At 49.6% G+C, this 14,534-nt stretch overlaps 1 protein-coding gene across 3 annotated transcripts in view; it reads left to right on the forward strand.

Moving 5' to 3' along the window:
• Window positions 1-14,534, forward strand: part of SLC4A4 (solute carrier family 4 member 4) — a 259,357-nt gene that overhangs the window by 68,969 nt on the left and 175,854 nt on the right. For all 3 annotated transcript variants that reach the window (XM_029073646.2, XM_029073647.2, XM_003430899.5), the window contains exon 3: window positions 1,798-1,977. In XM_029073646.2, the coding sequence (XP_028929479.1) occupies window positions 1,798-1,977 (180 nt within the window). The remainder of the gene's footprint in view (window positions 1-1,797; window positions 1,978-14,534) is intronic.

Genomic DNA, 14,534 nt, shown 5'->3' on the forward strand with positions numbered 1-14,534 from the left:
CTCTTTCTTGGCTTACTCGATTGGGTAAAATGTCACCTCACAGGCTACACCCCTTATCAGCCAGTCAATCGATTGGACTTAGAGATCACTTGCTGTGTGCAGAGCACCGTCCTAAGAGCTGTGCTTCTCTAACACCAACCTACTCACTTGTGTTTGATCGAATCTCTCTCTTCCTTGATCCCCCGCTCATGACCTGCCTGCAGCCCCCTCTGACTTGGTATCTGACAGTCCGCCACTCTCCCTATTTCCAAAGCCCTACTAAAATCACTTCTCCCCCAGGAAGCCTTCCCTGATTAACCTCTCATCTCCCCACTCTAATCACCCTCTGTTCTGCCACAGTCTTTCCCCTCGGACCTGTGTCCTCTAAGCACCTCGACTGTCCCCCTCCCTTTTCAGTCCTCCCCAGACCTTAGGACATGTCTGCTTCTCTGCTGCTTCCCCCATCTGTATTCGAATTTCATTTTTGTCTCCCCAGCTAGGTTGTAAGCTTCTTGCAGGCAAGGATTGCATCTACCAACTCTACAGTGCTCTCCCAAATGCTTAGACCAGTGTTCTGCGCATAGGGAGTATTCAATAAATACCACTGTTTGCTTCTTCAGAAGCAGAGTTTAAAAAGGATTACCCATCCCGTTTTTTTTCACCAAGTGAGTTTGAGAGGTGTTGACCTTCAGGTGGCCTGGGGGTGAAGAAGATTTCACGTGCGTGACCTCGGGCAACTCAGTTAAGTTTCCTAGGCCTTGGTTACCTCATCTGTAAAATGGGGATTAAGATTGTGAGCCCTTACCTCCACATTCATTCTGCCTCAAACACCTCAATCAGCCAGGCAGGGAATCCTGGATCAGCCATTTGGCTGCTGCGGGCCCATGGGCAAGTCACTTAACCTCTCTGTGCCCCAGCTACCTCATCAGGAAAATGGGAATTAAGAATGTGAACCCCATGTGGAACATGCACGGTGTCCAACCTGATTAGCTTGTATCTAACCCAGCGCTTAGTAGGGTGCCTGGCATGTAGAAAACACCTTTACAAATATGATAAAAAGGTAATCAATAGTATTTATTGAACACTTACCTGTGCAGAGCACTTTACCAAATTTTTGGAAAGTATAGGTTAAGTAATACACTAGACAATACAGGCACCTTGTACAGTGGTCAGTACACACTAGTCACCCTGTATAGTACTCAACATTCAAGTCTCCCAGTACAGTGCTCAGCATATGGGAGGTGCCCCGTACAGTACCTGGAACACTGGAGGCATGTAGAATGTACTGATGACAGAAACAGCGTGGCCTAGTGGATTGAGCCTGGGCTCGGGAGTCTTAAGGACCTGGGTTCTAATCCCAGCTCTGCCACTTGTCCGCTATGTGACTTTGGGTAAGTCACTTTACTTCTTTGGGCCTCACTTCCGTCATCTCTAAAATGGGGATTAAGATTGTGAGCCCTATGTGGGACAGGGGCTGTGTCCATCCCGATTTGCTTATATCTATCTCAGCGCTGATATAGTGCTTGGTACATAGTAAGCACTTAAATGCCACAATTATTACTATTATTATTAAGAAAAGGATACTAATGATCAACCAGTCAATCAGTGGTATTGACTGAGTGCTTACTCAGTGCAGAGCACTGTACTAAGAGCTCGGGAGAGTCTAATACAGCAGAATTAGCTGACACGTTCCCTGTCCATGACGAGCTTACGGTCTAAAGGGGGAGACAGACTTCGATTTGAATCAAGAAGTAATTCATAATTTATTGCTTAAAGAGATATGGGTAGTGTTGTGATTGGAGTGCTTCGGTCCCCTAGGCCATCACACGATCTACATCGGGGTCCACGTGCCGAAGAGCTACAGGCGGAGACGGCGCCACAAGAGGAAGCCCGGCCACAAGGAGAAGAAGGAGCGGGAAAAGATCTCTGAGAATTACTCAGATAAGTCCGACGTGGAGAACGCCGACGAGTCGAGCAGCAGCATTCTCAAGCCTCTCAGTGAGTGTCCTCCCTCCCTCTGGCCTCCGGCTTGTCCCCCTCCTCCCCTCAACCCCCCCCAAAGTCTTGAATGCGGCAGCTGCAATATCAGGGGGGCCAATTAGAAGCCAGATAAGGTGGCCTGTGGGAACAGCATCCTCTTGGGCCCGTGCTTTCGTTGGAAAGGTTTGGGTGGAGCGGAGGATTGCCGGTGGGCCTTTGGCATCCAGGCCCGCTGTACCCGCTGCCCTCTGGGTCGAAGGTGGGCTGAGTAGCTCCAGGGCTTTCACTGGGAGGTGCCCAAGGGCTTTCCGGGCCCATCTCAGCCGGCTGCCGTTGGTCGACCGGGCTGACGGGGCACGGGTGTGTGGTGTCCCAGGCGTGTGGATGGGGCAGGGAGTGGGTAGGGTGGTGAAGGGCTGGGAAAATGAGATCAGAGGCTGCCCACTGAGGAGGGCGAGTAGAGGCGCTGGCTGGGAGGCTAACAGGGACCAGTAGCACAGGGAACGTGGTTATTTCTTTTACAGATAAGAAAACAGAGTCCAATAGTTTGAAAATGACTTGCCCAAAGTGACATAGCAGACAAATGGCAGAGGCCGTGGCTTGTGGGCCACACTTTGGGGAACTGACTCCAGGCCCCAACTGAGGATTATTATTTTTATTATTATTGTATTTCTTAAAAACTCATTATGCGTTAAGCACTGTTCTAAGCCCTGGGGTAGGATATAAGTTAATCAGGTCAGACGCAGACCCTGTCCTAAAGGTGGCTCACAGTCTAAGTAAGAGGGAGAGCAGGGATTGAATCCCCATTTTACAGATGAGGAAACTGAGACATAGAAAAGTTAAGAGCGTGGTCTTGTGGCTAGAGTATGGGCCCGAGTGTCAGAAGGACCTGGGTTCTGATTCCGGCTCTGCCACTTGTCTGCTGTGTGACCTCAGGCAAGTCACTTCACTTCTCTGTGCCTCGGTTCCCTCGTAAAGCAGGGATACAGATTGTGAGCCCTATGTGGGACAGGGACCATGTCCTACCTGTTTACCTTATATCTACCCCAGTACTTTGAACAGTGTTTGTCACATAGTAAGCATTTAAGAAATACCACAATTATTATTGTTATTATTAGGTGACTTGCCCAAGATCACAGAGCAGGCAAGCCGAACCCAGGTCCTCTGCTTCCTAGGCCCGTGCTCTTTCGGCAAGGCCACCTTGGTTCTCAAAGGGTGCCCAAGGGGTGGTGGGGCAGCAAGGAAAGGCATGTCAATGTCCCTTCCCCCTGCCCGGACTCTGACCGATGATTCAGCTGAGTTTCCCTTTCAGCCGGTCTCCTTTAGCCCACTTTCTCAGCTGCCGTTCCCACTGGGCCCCCCTGCTGCCCCTGGTAACCGGGCCTGACTTTCAGGCACCCGACCTCCCTCCCGGCTCCTCCTCCCAACGCCCCTTCCCACCCCCGCAAAACCCCTCCCTCCAAATCCCATGATCGTGATCAGCTTGTCACTTGGACCGTGGCCCTGGAGATGTAGATCAGAGTGGATGATTCCCCCGCTTCACACCAACCTGGCTCTGAGGAAATGAAGTAGTGTTAGTCCTCGGGACACTGAGAATGCTGAGGAGAAATCTCCCTCATCAATAGAGAAGCAGCGTGGCTCAGTGGAAAGAGCATGGGCTTTGGAGTCAGGGCTCATGAGTTCGAATCCCAGCTCTGCCACTTGTCGGCTGTGTGACTGTGGGCAAGTCACTTAACTTCTCTGTGCCTCAGTTCCCTCATCTGTAAAATGGGGATTAAGACTGTGAGCCCCACGTGGGACAACCTAATTCCCCTATGTCTACCCCAGTGCTTAGAACAGTGCTCGGCACATAGTAAGCGCTTAACAAATACCAACATAATCAAGCAATCATATTTATTAATAATAATGATTATTATGGTATTTGTTAAGCAGTTACTGTGTGCCAGGCACTGTTCTAAGCGCCCGGGTAGATATGAGATAATCAGTAGTCCCTGTCCTACACAGGGCTCATAATCTTAATCCCCATTTTACAGATGAGGGAACTGAGGCACAGAGAAGTTAAGCTACTTGCCCAGGATCACCCGGGAGACAAGTGGCAGAGCCGGGATTAGAGCCCATGACCTTCTGATTCCCAGGCCTGTGCTTATCCACTGGGCCATGCTGCTACTTCTATTTATCGAGTGCTTACCATATGCAGAGGAGAATCACAGTGATAATAATAATAATGACTGTGGCATTTGTTAAGCGCTAACTGTTTGCCAAACACTGTACTAAGCGCTGAGGTGGATACAAGCAAATCAGGTTGGACACAGTCCCTGTCCCACGTGGGGCTCACGAGCTTAATCCCCATTTTACAGCTGAGGTAACTGAGGCACGAGAAGTGAAGTAACTTGCCCAAGGTGACAGAGCAGATAAGTGGCTGAGCCGGGATTAGAACCCAGGTCCTTCTGGCTCAGAGGCTGGTGCTCTATCCACTAGGTCACACTGCTTCTCTAAGTACAATGCAATAGAGTTGGTAAACATGTTCCCTGCTGACAGAGAGTTTACAGAAGGGCTGGTCCTCAGCGGAAGAGGGTTTTTTTAAGGTGAAATGGACGTCCTCAAAGTTGTGGGGGATTCTTCCTGGATGAATTCAGGGGCTCTCTTTGATTTCCCTCCACAGCATCATTGTGCTGTTTCAGCTCCAGAGAACAGAAAGTATTGGCATTTTTCCACTGCTCGCTCTCGGGGTCTTCCATCGCCTTGGTCTCAGCACTGGGCAGATGGAGGACAGAGTGCTCTAAACCGGGCGATGGAGGGAGGGAGAGAGGGAGGGGCCGGGTGGAAAAGCAGCCCAGCGTGGTGGGTGGTGAAGAGAGAGAGACAGGAGAGGGGCGAAATGGAGAACAATTGGGAGGAGAGACAAAGGAATGCAGAGGTGGTGGGGAGTGGGTGGAGGAGAGGAACGTGTCGGATTGTGCTTTTCCTTAAAAATAACCCATCCAACTCCCCCATCTCTGCTTCTTTCTCCGGGTGGCAGGGGACCCAACCCTCCAGGGCTTCTTCTTGGGGAGAGAGGAGGAGGGAGCAGGCCTGCTCCTGGAAGCTCTGGAGGAGGCTGGGACGTTGGAGATGGTTTGGGCCCGCCTGCAAAGCGTCCTGGGAAATTTCAGGGGAGGGGGTGGTCTCAGCCTTGCTTTGATACTCTGAAAATTTATAAACCGAGGGTCACGGCTCCACACGGAACACCCTGTTCGGTACGTCGGTCCTGGCCGTCTACTGAAACTCTCAACGGACCTCAACGAGAACCGCCCCTGCTTCTTAGCCGTATTTACGTCTCTGTGGGAAAAGCTTTGAAAGTTAGGAGTTACGCTTGTGTCCTCCTATCTGCATCAAAATCTCTCTTCCTCTCTTTCCCTCCCCCCCACCACGTTCGTTTAGCCCCTCGTCGTATTAGTATTCAGTAAACGGGACGTCCTCTATTACAAGAGCTAATTGGGCATGGACCAGAACTGAAGAGTTTATGCTAATGAGACTCTTCATGAGCCCGGGACAAAAGACGCCGGGAAAAATCCAGTTAGAGTCAAGAAACCATCACAGAGGGCATAGGCAGCTACTTGTGTTCACTGTTTCCGGGGGAAGCCAATAGCGTGGCTTTTCACAAGGGCCGGTAACGGCTGGTGTGCCTACATTTTGTCCTCCTTTTCCCTTCCCTCTTCCCTTGACAACCTGTTGCTCCTGAGGAGAGAGAATGCACCCCTCCTTTTCTCCTGTTACCCCAGATTCATTCATTTTCTGCCTCTTGTCTCCCGAGGCTGAAGCACTGATTCATTTTCTTTCTGAAACTTTCAGTCGTTCAGTCCAAAAGTGGTATTTATCAAGTGCTCACTCTGTGCGGATGCTTGAGAGAATACGATAGAATAAGTAGATATCAACCCTGTCTTCAAGGAACTTGTGATCTAGGGGGAAAAGAGTTACCGGGTAAGGTGGTGAGAAGCTTTTTTGGCGGGGGTGGGTGAGAAGGGGCGTCTCAGAGGGAGAAGTTAAGTTTGCATGCTAGTAATGCATACTGAGCAGCATGGCTTAATGTGAAGACCACGGGTGTGGAAGGCAGAGGATCTGCGATGTAATCCTGGCTCTGTCTTTTACCTGTGTGACCTTGGACAAGTCGTTTCACATCTCTGTGTCACAGTTTCCTCATCGGTAAAATGGGGATTATATAGCTGTTCTTTCTCCTCCATTAGCCTGTGAGCCCCAAATAGGATAGGGACTGATTACCTGATTACCTTGCGTCTACCCGAGCGCTGTGCTTGCCACGTATTAAGCGCTTAACATTTTGCTGATGTGGGAACTGAGGCACAGAGAAGAGAAGATCCCGCAGCTGACAAGTGGCGGAGGTGGGATTAGAACCCGTGTCCTCTGACCTCCAGACCCGGGCTTCCTCCACGAGGCTACAGTTGCTTCACGTGTCCCTTCTGTGACCCAGCCAATCGGGCGTTGCGATGTGCCTTCGAGGATGGGAAATCGTATGGGCAGGGAATGTGTTGCGCTGCTGTGTTGACCTCTCCCATGCCCTTAGAGTGCTCTGCACACAGTAAGCGTTCAATACATAGCACTGACTGATAAGTGGCTGGCTTAGCGATGCCGTCCTTGGCTTGGTCAGCAAGGGGTAGGGTCTGATGAAGGGGCTCTGGACTCGGTGCCATTTGCCAGCCACAGACCGTCTTCCCCAGGACTCTCTGCCCTTTTTCAGTCTGGTGTAATTCATTTCTATCACTGTCTGTCTCCCCCTCCGGAATGTAAGCTCGTTGTGGGCAGGGAATGTGTCTGCTTAAGTGTAATACTGTCCTCCCCAAGTGGTCAGTACAGTGCTCTCCACAGAGTAAGCACTCAATAAATACAGTCGACTGGGCACTGTGCTAAGCTCCATGGTAGACACGGGATCATCAGGTTGGACAGGGTCCCCGTCCCACATGAGATTCCCAGCCCAAGAGTGAGGGAGAACAGGTATTTGACCCCCATTTTACAGATGAGAAAACTGTTTACTATGTGCTGTACTAAGCATTAAGGTAGATACAAACTAATCAGGTTGGACACAGAACCCGTCCCACCTGGGGCTCACGTGCTTCATCCCCATTTTGCAGATGAGATAACTGAGTCCCGGAGAAGTTAAGTGACTTGCCCAAGGGCACAAAGCAGACACGTGGTGGAGCTGGGATTAGAACTTAAATTGTTCTGACTCCCAGGTCCGGGCCCTATCTACTAGGTCACGCTGCTCTTGAGGCAGGATACCTCAAGAACCTCTTGAGGTAGTGCAGGACACCCCAGAAACCCCCCATTTGGCCCTGGAAGCTTGAAGCTCCCATCAAGTCTCTCCCTCTCCTCTTTGGGCTGCACGTCTTCTCCTCTGGAAGGTGACCTGCTGCCTTCAAAGTATTCTAATTCTAGGGGAGTGTGGGATCTGGGAGACTGGATACTGCTCCTATTTTTAGCCCCTGAGGCACTCAGCCCATCCCGCTTCAGCCCAGGTGGTGTGGCAGAGGCTCTGAAGAGACTTTGATTTGGGGAGGAAGGAAGGGGGTGGAACTGGGCTGTGCAGCCTAGAGCCCTGGAGAAAATGGCAATGCCCTTCGCTGGGCCTACTGAAGCCTCTCTGCCCCTTGGTGGCACCCGGGTAGACACATTTTGTCGATTGGCCTGTGGAGTCCAAAGCCACAAAGGACTCTGTGTATGGTAGAGGCACAAGAGTCAAAGAGCAGGGAGATAGAGTTGCCTGGTTCTTGGGAAAAATGGTACTTTAGAAGGAAAAATGATTTCTGTGGCACATTTCTTTGTTAATGGTATTTGTTAAGCGGGTTACTACGTGCCAGGCATTGTATTAAGCGCTGGGGTAGATACAAGCTAATCAGGTTGGGTACAGTCCATAGCCCACATGAGGCTCACGGTCTCAATCCCCATTTTGCAGATGCGGGAAGAGACGCAGAGAAATGAAGTGACTCGGTGAAGGTCACACAGCAGACAGGTGGTGGAGTTGCGATGAAGAACCCAGGTCCTTGTAACTCCTTTTGGCCCATCCTCTATCCACTAGACCACACTACTTCTCAACGTCAGGATGATCAAAGCGGGGAAGCGAGCTCCTTGAATCACTGCCCCAGTCAGTCAGTAGTGTTAACTGAGCACTTACTCTATGCACAGCAGTGTGGCTTAGTAGAAAGAGCACGGGCTTGGGAGTCAGAGGTCGTGGGTTCTAATCCCCACTCCACACTTGTCAGCTGTGTGACTTTGGGCAAGTCACTTAACTTCTCTGGGCCTCAGTTACCTCATCTGTAGAATGGGGGTTAAGACTGTGAGCCCCACGTGGGACAACCTGATCACCTTGTCTCTCCCCCAGCTCTTAGAACAGTGCGTGGCACATAGTAAGCGCTTAACAGATACCGTCGTCGTTATTATTATTCTAAGCCCTGGGGAAAATCAAGTGGAATTAGTAGACAAGATCTCTCCCACGAGGACCTCAATTTCCTCATCTGTAAAATGGGGAGGACATTGCGAACTCCCTGTGGTACAGGGACTGCAGTGTGATCTGGAAACTTTGAATCTACACCGGAGTTCAGTAGAGAGAAAGCTATTATTATTATTACCATTATTATTAGTGGTACGAGTAAGACTGTGAGCCCCATGTGGGATATGGACTCTGTCCAAATTAATTAGCTTATATCTCCCCCAGCACTTAGTTGGGTGTCTGGCACATAAGTCCTTAACAAACCCATAAAAAATAGTACTGGTGGTGATAATAGTAAGGGTAGTTAATGAGTCGGGTGTGCAATGGACCGCACTAAGTGTATTGAAACGCAGCATGGCCTAGTCGAAAAAAGTTCAGGCCTAGGAGTCTGAGAACCTGGGTTCTAATCCTGGCTCTGCCACTTGCCTGCTGTGTCACCTTGGGGGAGTCGCTTAGCCTCTCTATGCCTACGTTTCCTCAACTGTAAAATGAGGATTCAGTACTTGTTCTCCCTCCTACTTAGACGGTGAGCTCCATGTGGGACAGGGACTGGGTCCAACCTAATAAGCTTTTATCTAACCCCATGCAGAGAACAGTGCTCGACCCATAATAAGCACTTTTAATATGCTATTTAAAAAGTGCTGAACAAATATTCATTAGAAAAAACACCTTTAAGTGTAGGGGAAATCCGAAACAAAGAAATGATACATTCCCTGCCCTTAAAGACCTTACTCTTTAATGGGAAAGACTGAAATAAAAATACGTACAAATAGAGTTACTTGACAAGAAGAAGATGTTGAGCCAGCTATGCCGAGGCATTCATTTCAAACAATCAATAATCAATAAATGGTAGACATTGATCACCTACTGGGTGCAGAGACCTTTGCTGGGTGCCTGAGAGAGTGCAATAAAGTTAGTAGACATGATTATAAAGAATTAAATGTATAATTGACTAAAGTTATATACAGAAGTGCTGAGGGTGAGGATCATTAAGTCCACGAGTGCTAGAGATATTCAGAGGGCAGCGTGGTTGCTTCCCTTTAAACCCCAGCCCCAAAAGAGGTCAAGACTGTTCCCAAGCCTGGGAAAGACCTCCTGAAGCAAGAAGTTCACTGGGTGTGCTGATCCTCCGGGTAAGACTGGCAGGCAGCTTTTGGGGTTATAATTACCTAAGCCATCTTAATGCCTCTCCTAATTCTGCTCTGGGCATTCACGTGAAACTGCTGAGGGACCAAACGGTCTGAAGAATTCAGCATATCCTTTACTCCGCCCTCTCTCCTGCCCTTTTCACGGAAGGAACGACAACTTCCTTCCCCTGTCTGAATGCTCTTCGGGAGCAAAAGTCCCGAGAAGGGGTGGATTTGGGCAGGGGGAGGCTGGAGTTTGGGACCTGGCTTGGTAGTTTGATGCTTGTTGTTAAAGGTGGGAGAAGGCTTGACACGGGATAGGGCTAAGCTGCCATTTGTGTCGGCAAACAATGGTATTTGTCGAGCGCTTATTGTTTGCGGGGTACTGTGGATAGAGCATGGGCCTGGGAGTCAGAAGGACCTCAGTTCCAATCCCAGCTCCTCCACGTGTCTGCTGTGTGACCTTGGGCAAGTCATTTCACTTCTCAGTGCCTCAGTTCCCTCATCTGTAAAATGGTGATTAAGACTGTGGACAGGGACTCTGTCCATCCCGATTATCTTGTATCTACCCCGGCGCTTAGAACAGCTCCTGTCGCAAAATAAGGGCTTAACAAATATCACAATTATTATTATTATTATCATCGACTGATTGATGGATTCCAGCAGCCAGGGCGGCCCTGGGGAGATTTGTAAACGATCAACCAGCCTCTAATTGGAACCACTGGATGTGGTTAGTAGTTTATTTTACTAACCCCACATGTTGGCTCCACCTGAGCCACTCCAGCCACGCGCTGTCGGTCAGCGTGGCCTGGGACGGTTCTGATTTCCTGGGTGGAGGCGGGCGGCTCGCTCCCAGGACGGCCCCCCGATCTTCCCGCCGCTCCAGGGAGATCGACGGGAATGTTCGGGCTCTGCTGGCGTGTGGCGGAGGTGGGTTATTTTCATCTCTGTCTCTCATTTGTCATCATCTCCACGGGAAGGTATTTCTTTCCTTCGCTTCAGCTCCTTTCCTCGAGCTTCCTCAGGGGTGAATTATTTGGTGGCTTTTCTCCGCCTTGCTCTGCTCTGAGCTGAGTCCTGCCTCGGACATTGCAGCAGCTGAGCCACTTACTCATTGTAATAGCAGACTTAGTAATAGAAACATTAGTAATAGTCGGTCGATAATATTTATTGAGAACTTACTTTTTGCAGAGCACTGTGCCAAGGGCTTGGGAGAGTACAATATAACAATAATCAGACACATCCCCTGCCCTCAACGAGCTCACAGTTGAGAGGGAGAGACGGACATTAGTAGAAAGAAAGAAATTACGGACACGTACGGCGGGGCTGGGGGGCGGGATGAATAAAGGAAGCAAGTCAGGGCTAGAAGTTGTAGTAGCGATAGTGATAGTAATTGTAGTATCCATCGATTGTATTTATTGAGCACTTACTGTGTGCAGAGCGCCGTACTAAGCGCTTGGGAGGATACAATATAAAAGAGTCGGTGGATATGTTTCCTGGTGTCAGGGCAGGAGGGGCTGGCAGTTTGGTGACAGGTTTATAGAGGCTCTCCAGAAGTCACTTCCGGGTGCTCCCTGGTCTCCCCCATCCTCTCAGGTCCGCCCCTCACCTCTCGTTACTCGAGGCAGGCACGGCAAGACTAGTCAGGCCCCGGAGAGCCACCCATTCTCCATGGAAGGGGATGCACCGCCAAACAAGGGTGCCACCCATAGCCTCTGGGGCCTTGGGGTTGACTGGACTCCAGCTCTGAATCAAAAGGTCTAGATCCTGTCACTCCACTGTTGCACTGCCTATGCTCTAGCCTCGGGGTTAGCAGAACCAGGAATCCCTGGGCCTTTAATGTCGCCTCCTTTCCCTCCCATCGAACCCCTGACCCGATCTGCTCCCTGCTCTCTGGTTCAGTATGTGAGGAGGATCCAAGGCTCCAGACTGAAGCTTGTTTTGGGGCCGGCCCCCACAGAGTACTGAACCTCAGGGTTGGGATCCCTTCTCCCTTCCCCTTGGGACCGACTGCCAACCGCCGACTGGCATCATCTCGCCTATCCGCAAGGAGCTGTGGGCTGAGAGCCCATGTGATACTTCTCCAAGGCCCACCGGGATCCGGGCTGGGCCTGGGCCGGACCCCTCTCCCCCGGGAATCCAACGGGCAGTTTGCTTTGGCCCAATTCCCCGGCAGGCCGGACGTTCCGAGTTTCCTTTGGTCGAGGAAGTCAGGAAACGCCCAAGGGGCTGGGAAAGTTGGGATGGGGAGGGGTTGGAGGGCAAGTGAGAAGCAGCGTGGCCTAGGGGATAGAGCACGGACCTGGGAGTCAGAAGGACCTGGGTTCTGATCCTGGCTCTGCCACTTGTCGGCTGTGTGACCTTGGCCAAGTCATGTCATTTTTCTGGGCCTCAGTTACGTCATCTGGATGTTGGGGATTTGGACTGTGAGCCTCCTGTGGGACATGGACTGTGTCCAACCAGACTGGCTCGGTCCCACCCCAGTGCTTAGTACAGCACCTGGCAAATAATAAGTGCTTAAGAAATGCCATTAAAAAAAAAAACCAAATTTACAGGAGGGCCGTCTGCATTGTGGACCTCAGAATTGTACCCGGGGGAGGTGGGGGCATTCCCAGTGGGTGTAATCCTATTTTAGGGTGCAAGATGCTGAGGAACAGTCTACTGCCACCTTCTTTCACACAAGATTGGCCCTGACCCTCTCAGGCCGTGGGGGTCCAACAGGAGCAGAGCAGTGCACTTATGGAGCTAAACTTCACTTTGCCACCCGCGAATTCCCATCCAATACCGAGCGATGGTATTTTTATTCCCTGCTGCAGATGTCTTCTTAAGAGACTTCCTAGAAAAAGATACCTTCAGGAAATTCCATCAGAAGTTTCCCTCCTAAAATTATACCCTTCCATTTTTTAAATGAGAAAGAAATTTCACAGTCAGGGATGATGAATCTAAAAAAAAAATGCCATTATGGTAAGCACCTTGAGGGCAGGGATTATGTCTGCCAACTCTGTGATATTGTACTTTTTCAAGTGCCTAGAACAGTGGTTTGCACACGGTTAGCTTTCAGGAAATACCGTCGATTAATTTATCTGGGTAACAACTCTATGGTATTTTCTCAAGTACATAGTACAGCACTCTGCACGTTATTAGCTCTCAATAAATACCATCGATTGATTGATTGGAACTACTGATTTAATTGTATTTTCCCAAGCGCTTAGTTCCCTGATCTTTCCAAGGAGTTGAGGAAAGGCTACTCTGTAAGCACCATCTTCCAGTGGGTGAGTCCTAATGGGGGTCCTTCTGCTGCCTTGGCACTGTCTTTGAAAATGATGGTCAGTTATTTCTACTCCTTTCTCGAGAAATCTGTAGGGAATAACATCCTGGCTCACTTTCTGGGTGACTAACGATCACATCTCCATCTTGGAACGTGGCTCTACGATGAAGCTCTCCTAGTGAGAACAGGGTAGGACATCAAAAGAGGGACCAAATTCTAGCCAATACAGGTCACCTTCCATATTCTCTGGCACATACTAAGTGCTGAACAAATACCATAATTATTATCGTAATTATTATTCCTACCTTCCTCTAGACTGCAAGCTCATTATGGGCAGAGAATGGATGTGCTGATTCTCTTTTCATTCATTCATTCAATCGTATTTATTGAGCGCTTACTATGTGCAGTACTAAGCGTTTGGAAAGTGCAATTTGGCAATAGATAGAGACAATCCCTACCCAACAATGTGTTCACTCTCCCATGTGCCTAAAACAGTGCTCTGCACAGAGGAAGCACTCAATAAATAGTATTGACTGATTCCCCACTGCCCCTTCCCCTGTGCCAAAGGGCTCTTGCTTCCCGCCTCCACCGTCCTTCCTGAAACAAGCAGAAAGGAAAGATCAAACAAACACATATAATTTAACCTAGACCATACAGTGTCTTAGCTGCATTTGTTTGTGGGGAAGGATTGATGGGAGCAGAGGAAGGTGAAGATTGTTGTTGTCTGGGTTTTGCAACTTGGGATGGCTGGAATGTTCCTGGGAAAGCTGGACAGAAGGATTCCCAGTCCTGCTCTGCAGGTGCAAGGTGTGGCCTTTTTGAGGCCCTGAAATGAAATGAATCAAGTTGTGATGAGTCTCACAGAAGTCGTCTTGGGTAATGCTCATTCTTGCAGCAGATGCCACTGGATCCAGTCTCTCCTCATCTATTGAACACTCAAGGAACTAAAGGTTATGTCTCCCCCTCCCATTGCTCTCTTCATTCTCTCCCCCTCTCTTACCCGACGTGGTCCATCTACTACAATCTTTTTATCTCAGACAAGAATAAGAAGGGGCTTAGATCCCCGGGGGAACGGCTGGGTCTTAGAAACACTGATATCCTCATCCTATTGTAACCTAAATGGAGAATCCTAATAATTGTGATATTTGTTGAATGCTTACTATGTACCGGGCGCAATTCTAAGCACTGAGGACAGATACAAGATAATCACACTAGACACAGTCCCTGTCCCATGTAGGGTCCAGCTAAAGGAAAATGGGTTATTAATAATAATAATAAGAACAATGGTATTTGTGAAGCACTGATTATGGGTCAAGCACGTTAATCAGGTTGAACATGTCCCTGTCCCACAGGAGAGCTCACAGTCTTAATCCCCATTTTCCAGATGAGGTAACTGAGGCGAAGAGAAGAGACTTGCCCAAAGTCACACACCAGACAAGTGGTGAAGCCAGGATTGGAACCCAGGTCCTTCTGGCCCCAAGCCCGAGTTCTATCCACTAGGCCACGCCGCTTCTCTACTGTTGTGCTTCTACTGTTGTGTGGTAGCACTTGGCCTTGACCCCAGCAGGAATAGCCAAGAGAATGGAATTGAGGCAGCCACCCGCTCTGCCTCGGGAAGAGAGTCGGGAGGTGTGTGTCAGTCAAACAGTCCATCGTATTTATTGAACACTTACTATGTGCAGAGCACTGTACTCAGTTCTTG

Source organism: Ornithorhynchus anatinus, chromosome 10 (genome assembly GCF_004115215.2).
Source record: "Ornithorhynchus anatinus isolate Pmale09 chromosome 10, mOrnAna1.pri.v4, whole genome shotgun sequence".
Lineage (NCBI taxonomy): Eukaryota > Metazoa > Chordata > Mammalia > Monotremata > Ornithorhynchidae > Ornithorhynchus > Ornithorhynchus anatinus.